The sequence below is a fragment of the Triticum urartu genome, chromosome 5 (assembly GCF_003073215.2).
Source record: "Triticum urartu cultivar G1812 chromosome 5, Tu2.1, whole genome shotgun sequence".
Classification (NCBI taxonomy): domain Eukaryota; kingdom Viridiplantae; phylum Streptophyta; class Magnoliopsida; order Poales; family Poaceae; genus Triticum; species Triticum urartu.
The window spans coordinates 351,316,606-351,324,033 of NC_053026.1; the positions used below are offsets into that span (position 1 = coordinate 351,316,606).

Here is a 7,428-nt window from a genome sequence, read left to right on the forward strand (position 1 = left end):
CCGAGTACTAATACGCTCCTAAGTGGGAAACCGTTCAGGTTGTGATTGGTGTGAACAGGTTTTCAATTCAATATAGCATGGAGTAATTTGGAATGTGACGAGACGCAAGCTCAAAATTTATTGACGGTTCAAGTTTCAAAGTGCGGCACTATTCCCGGATGGAGTACTTCTTTTTCTACTCTCTCCTTTCCGTTTTAATAGGGCTTATCTCAAAATTTTAGTTTTTTTCCATTTTATAAGGCTCAATTTGGTTGTTCCCCAACACATGTTCAGATTCGAAGGTGCATTAAATCATTGCATGCAAGTATTAAGAGAAAATTGACCAATGCATGTACTTTATGCATGCATGCATTGCAATTAATGCATTGATAAACATAGTTTTTTATCGCCACCAAAACCCACCATTTATTAAGCTAAAGTAGACCAAGGTAATCCCTATATTAGCATATTACTAAGATAAACAGAAGGCACTGTAGAAACATTTAGGACGTGAGCTTGTCAATTTGAATGTGGAGGGACACAAGCTTAGCCCCGGCCAGCAGCTTGGGCGGAACTGTCAAGAAGGTCAGCTCCTGCACGTCGATGTTGCCGGGATCCTTGCTGCTTGTCACCTCCATTTCCACCTTGATGGCGTCGGTCGTGCCTTTGGGCTCCCCCGGCGGGCCGTTCGCCCACAGCTTGGCCACATAGTGCGGCAGTGGGGACGCCCGCGCTCTGATGCAGACGACTGACACGACGATAGGCGCGCTGATGTCGAGCACGCCGCCGACCAAGAAAAACGCGCGGCGGTCCTCCTCCGCGAACAGCAAGAGCCGTGGCTCCGACAATGGCACTTGCAGCTGGAGCACCTTGCCGTACTGGATCCTGTGCACGGGCATGGGATGCGCGGTGCTGATGTGGTGGTAGAGCGCCGGCGGCGGGCCTTTGTAGCTGCAGACGGGTACGGGGCATTTGCAGGGCGCGAGCGAACACACGCTCTGGTGATCTGCGAGCTTGTGGTAAGTGACATAGAGCCCACAGCCTTCGTGCGGGCACTCCACCCTCACCGACGAAAGGACAGAGTCCACCACCGTGTTCCACACGTCGAAGCCACCGCCGCGCTCGCACTTCTGGCACTGCCGCTGGTTCCCGGGGCGCTCGACGCGGCAGTCCGCGCAGGCCAGGTGCCCTCCCTTGCACTGCAGAAATCAATCGAACAGCACATCAATCAAGAAACCTGCACCTTGCTCAATCAGCCAAACGGACAAGGTGTATTCGAACCTCATACACTGGAGGTGTCAAGGGGCGGAGGCACAAGGGGCAGTGGAGCACGGTGAGGTCCATCGAGACCTTAGAGAGCTCCATCGTCGGGTCCTGTTCGGTCTGCATGATCTCGCCCTCCTCGTGCACAACCATCTGTCGACTTGGGCCGGGGTATTACAAAGCTTTACTGTCACATATTTTATACTACTTCAAGGTGCATTAAATCAACACATGCAAGTATCAAAAGGAGAGTCACGGCAAGCATGCATGCGTTGTAATTAATGCATCGGTAAACGCAAATTATTGAAATATATCGAGTGCAGTGCTTTGATGTGTCGCGTCAACTTGTACATCAACGAGAAGTTTGATTATCCTCTCCCTTGCCGACTTAACTACACCTGCCTTTGGCTGTATGACAGGTTGGCCACACACCTGTCGGGCCCACCTGTCATACACGCAAAGGCAGGAGCGTCCCTCCCTCGCCCATGAGCGTGGTGGCTGGCAAGACTAGGAGAAGCTTTAACTACACGCTCTCCCTCCCGCACCCGATGGACATGCAGCAGTTCAATCGGTGTCAGATGGCCAGAAGCGTACTGTAGTACTCCTCCAGTGCAGTAGTACTCCATCATTGTTCAACTTCCCGAAGAGGCGAAGAGCCAAGCGCAGCCCGGACACTCGTGTGGCAGTTTCATGTGTAGAGTAGTCTAGGATAGCGTGTACCGTGCCTGTAAGCTTAAAATCGTTGGGGTCGGCTCCATGCTATGTGGCCGTCTCGAAGTTTAAAAAAAATTAAAATAGTCTTCTGGCCCTACCTGACACCCTGGTGATTGTAGTTTGCACGCTCATCTGGTCAAGACAGGAATATATATTTTAATTTGTTTCTTTCTTTGAAAAGGGGGGACTCCCCGGCCTCTGCATCAGAATGATGCATACGGAAACATATATTTTAATTTGTGGTGGGTAAATGTTAGAGGTTGTAGCAAATATATTGTACACTGCGGGTCTTTCAGCCAAGTTTAGAGGCAAGCATGTGGGGCCAGTGCTATGATGTGTCGCGTCAACTCGTACAACGAGGAGAAGCTTGATTTTACTACACGCCTTCTCCCTCACCCATGCGCGCGGTTGCTCGCAAACGAGGACAGGCTTTTACTTAGTAGTACTTCTACAACAAGCTATCCGTCCCGCTCGCGGTGGATGGACATGCAGCAGTGGATTCGACACTGTAGAAGCAGTAGTAGTAACATCATTGTTCGTCTTCTCGAAGAGGCGAAGAGCCAAGCGCAAACCGAACATTGCAGTTGCGAACATTGGAGCACGCATATAGCCAGGCTCTTGCATGAGACAAAATTGCTATGTGAGCCCACTATTGTACTAGTACGTACAACTACTTGCTAGTATAGCTCTGTAACCAAAAAGGAGTATTTGCCCTTCTAGAGATTTCAACAAGTGACTAGACTACACCGAGACGGAGTACATATGGAGCAAAATGAGTGAATCTGCACCATAAATAAATACTCCCTCCGTCCCATAATATAAGAGCATTTTTGACACTACACTAGTGTCAAGAATGTTCTTATATTATGGATAGAGGGAGTACGTACTAGTTCTATCGTTTTCCTCTCCGAGGTGCACAATATTGAGTATACTGACTAGTCTCTTTTTGACATGCATTTATGTTTTTTACACAATACAGATGCAAGCGCTCATATACACGCGCATACACTCACCCCTATGAACGCACACACGCACGGCACTAAAATCTTGAAATTTACGAAGTCACCATAGGCACCTCATCGTCGACGGGTCCATAGGTGCTTCAATGCCAAGGAGGGAGAGGGTAGCGGTTCCTGAGACATTGAACGGTCAATGATGCATCCTCAATTACATGCAGAGGAAATTAATTGGAGAAGCAGAATAGAGCCAGCACGATGTGATGCAACAAAGTTTGGACTCTCATATAATAAAGGCGCCCACCACTCCAATCCATCGACTCCCAAGTCTCTGCGCAACACTGCTCACTCCAATCCAAGACCAAGTGACCAGAAGCCAGAAGCACCTATGGAGGCGATGGACGCGAGCGGCAGTCGGCTGTGCCAAATCATCCAAGGCGCCAGCCTACGGCCCCGCACCACGCAACGTTTCCACACGGTGCTGGCGACCGCAGGCATCGTAGCCCTCGCCGACGCCGGCTTCGCCTCTTGCATGGACGACATGATGGTCAACTCCATACGCAAGTTCACCGCTGTCAAGAAGCGCGCGACGACCTTGCCGTACTGCTCCAGCCCGCGCGCCCAGGCTCCTCATTGCCTGCCACCCTCATCGGCCTCAATGGTGACGAGCTCTTTCAAGCCCTGGTGGCCCTACAGGTGCCGGAGGTCGCGACAAGGAATGTGCACCTCGAGGCCGCGCTCGCCGCGCAGCGCCTCGCCATGCAAGAAACCGTCGACCTGCACATCCACGTCTACGAGGAAATCGTCTACATAGGCCACTACAAGGCAAGCAAGGATAGAAAGATGTTGGCCTTCTTCCAGCGGCTGGAATCTTTGGACGCCATTGTTCGGAAGCACGTCAACCTGGCCACGAAAGCCACTGCTACTTAGGCGCCATTCGGTGGGCCGGCGCCCTGAGTCGAGGAGGTGGACGTCGTCGATGGATGCTTCTCTTCTTTTTGCCTCCTGTAACCAGCACCGCATCGCCTCGTGGCCTTAATGTTTTATTAGTATAGTACTCCCTTTGTTCCCAAATATAAGTCTTTCTAATGATTCCAGCAAGTGACTACTACATACGGAGCAAAATGAGTGAATCTCCACTCTAAACTATGTCTACATACATCTGTATGCTGTATTCCATTTGAGATAGTATCTAAAAAGGCTTATATTTATGAACGGAGGGGGCATATGGCATTTTTATTCCAGTCGTAACGTTTTCACTGTGAGGTGGGGCCACAGTTGAGCAAACCCACCCCGCCCACCGGGCGTCGGCCGAGTTTAGAATTAGAAGAGAGAAACGAGGGAGGAGAGCTAGTTGTAGCACGGACGCTGTTGTCAGATGGGACTCGTGTTTATAGAATAGGAGTACTGAGCACTCGTGCCTCTTTTTTTTGAGGGAAAAATTAGTCGTATGTCTAGTACTACTAGTTGGGTGCGTGCGACCTATAGCTGTCATCACTTTAGGTCTCCTTTTCGAACCGTGGGTACGCTTCACAGTACATATTATTTCACGCATTTATCCTCCTATATGTACTCCTAGGCTATTTCCACGTGCTCCCATTCGCCGACATGTGGGACATAGAGCATCTGGGTCGTAGTGCATGCACGACTCGGAGCATATGCCGGGGTACTTTACATTTCAGACCTCACGAATTTCATGCAAACCTCCCGTAGAAGAATAAATAAATGAATGAATTACTACATGAAACCGGATTATTTTTGTGGAAACCGAAGCACGTTCATTAAATTTTGCACATAACATGTTTATAAAAATGACCGGACCGAAACTAGTCTAAGGGCCTCTTTGATTTTTCCGGCAAAAAAAAGGACCTCTTTGATTCGCAGGATACTGAAAACACAGGAATGGGGAAAGTATGATGCCGATGAACCGAGACGAGGAGAACTCTAACTCGGTTAGAGTAAGATTCTAACCCTGAACTAACTCTAAACCAAAGAGGTGTATGGATGGCAGGGTTAGATTGACAATAAATGCTCTATCTCAATCATTTGACTACTTTGGACCCTATTTCCTGTCGGATTTGGAGGGTGCTTGGATACGTTTTAGTTCCATGACTAAAAGTAGTGAGACTAAAACTTGCTAGCCTCACCCATGCTTGGATCCAAATACTAAAGAGACTAAAATCAAGTTAATGAGCATTTATTATCCTCCAAACCCTCCAATCCAGAACTTGCTTGTGTTAAAGGAGAGGAGTTAAATGAGGAGAGAGATGACTAATCCACATTTTAGTAGGGGTACCCCTGACTAAATTTTTTTAGTCTCAAGACTAGTTTTAGCCCCTCTTTAGTCAAGGGTGCTTGGAACTTTTAGCCTCTTAAAGAGACTACTTTTAGTCAGACTAAAATAAGTCCCTTGGATCCAAGCACCCTCTTGGTGTGGCCGGCTCTTCTATGGCCTCCTCCCGCTCACAATTGACATAAATGAACCATCTATACAAATCAAGCATGCAAATCATGATAATTTTTACTTTGTCCATACAAATGAGATATCCCACTTAAACATACAAGTCGTCAATCAAGCTTCACAAAATAAAAAAACACTTCATGAAACAAAGAATGAGCTAACTCATCACAGAAGTCATTCAAGATAGGGAGGGAGCCCGGAGCCCCTCACGCACCGAGGGAGGAGCTCTCCATTGTCGCTCTAGAGGATGGCTCTGTAGAGCCCAAGCCCCGGGAACCCCTCCGACGCCGGCCCTTGTGAGTTGAGGTCGACACCAACATGGGTAGCAGGGCCGCTTGACGCCGACTGGGAACTTAATCTTTGGGCCTCTAGAAATAATGCAAGCCTGTAACTAAAATACCTAGAAAGGTGAACTGAATCTTTGGGCCTCTAGAAATAATGCAAGCCTGAAACTGAAATACCTAGAAAGGTGAACTGAATCTTTGGGCCTCTAGAAATAATGCAAGCCTGAAATTGAAATACCTAGAAAGGTGAACTGAATCTTTGGGCCTCTAGAAATAATGCAAGCCTGAAATTGAAATACCTAGAAAGGTGACCTGAATCTTTGGGCCTCTAGAAAGATTTATTACCTCCTCAAGCAGCATCAAACAATTCCATGCGTGCACCACAAATCTATACCATGTTTGATCAGGATCTACTTTTCCAAATCAGAATTAGCGCTAGAGCAAGCAAGATCACTGATATGGCCGTGAGACAGAGAAGGAACGGACAAACTCACCCCTCTCGCGACCTCCCTGGTAGATGCGCCACCGCCGCGCATGAAAGAGGGAGAAAAACGACTGGTGAAGGGGGAGCGGGGCGACCTTCAAACACCGGAGGGAGAGGGCGGCCGGAGTAGGGCGGCGGAGGCCGGAAGGAGAGGGCGGCCGGAGGAGAGAGAGGGCGAGCGACCCTATGGGGAACATAGAGGAGTCGTGTGATAGGTGGGGGGGAGCTATCTGGTGCGGGCAGGGGAGATTTTTTTAGTTCTCTTCTAGTGGGCCCGAGGATAACTAACCCAATTAGAACCTCTCCACCGGGCTAGTTTTTTTAGCTGGGTTAGAGCAAACTAGCTCAAACTAACCCCTCTTGTTTCGATAATTTGAGGCTATTTCAACCCAAACTAGCTCTAACTCAGGGATCCAAACAAAGAGGAGTGTTACTGTACTTGCTACAGTGTGGACCATAGCACATTGTTTTTTATGGCCATATCACCACATTGTTTTCTACTGCTGGTTCACTGGGCTACCGTGGTTCGCACTGCTGGTTCACTGGGCTACGTGGTTCGCACTCCTCCGACCTGAGTAGTACTCCCTCCGTTCCTAAATATAAGTCTTCGTAGATATTTCACTGTGGACCACATACGGATGTATATAGATGCGTTTTATGTGTAGATTCACTCATTTTTTTCCGTATGTGGTCCATAGTGAAATCTCTCCAAAGACTTATATTTAGGAACGGAGGGAGTAGTATAGTACTAGTATATACCGCGTCATTCTTTGCTCCTTCTTACTACTCCGACATGTGGGAGAGCCAGCATCCGGGTCGACGTGTCATGCACCAGATTAGAGCGCGGAACGGAAGGGGGGCATCACCCCGGTTGGAGCGCCAGTAATTCATGACTATAGTGAGTGGTCATATCACAAGTCTTTCCAGCAGTAACGCGCCGTCAAATCGCACAGCCCCACTCGCTCACCCTCCTCGCCTCTCTGTCAAACCGCCTACCCGAAAACTGCCGCGCGTACTGCCCGGGAAAAGCCCCGCCCTCAACTTTTAACTACGCGAAAATAGTTCGAGCTTGTTCGTTCTATATAAATACAGTAAGTATTGTATGTTTATTCACCCGTGGGGTTGTTCAATGAATGGAGGGGCGGGGAGCACAAGTGAACAATACTGTAGTACTACTAGTAGTAGTAAGTAGGAGTCGTACAGTAGTCACCTTAAGTAGAGAGTTTCTTTTCTTTAATGCCACATACACAAATTGAAACGCTTATTGTGGAGAGAAAAAAGATAATC

General features: G+C 48.4%; 1 protein-coding gene across 1 annotated transcript; it reads right to left on the bottom strand.

The window, feature by feature from the left end:
• Positions 1 to 482: 482 nt before the first annotated feature.
• Positions 483 to 1,395, bottom strand: LOC125507095 (putative E3 ubiquitin-protein ligase SINA-like 6). Its single transcript, XM_048671789.1, has 2 exons — positions 1,330 to 1,395; positions 483 to 1,178 (listed from the first exon to the last, which is right to left on the bottom strand). Exons 1-2 carry the CDS (start codon positions 1,393 to 1,395, stop codon positions 483 to 485), a joined length of 762 nt encoding a protein of 253 aa, XP_048527746.1.
• Positions 1,396 to 7,428: the final 6,033 nt, after the last annotated feature.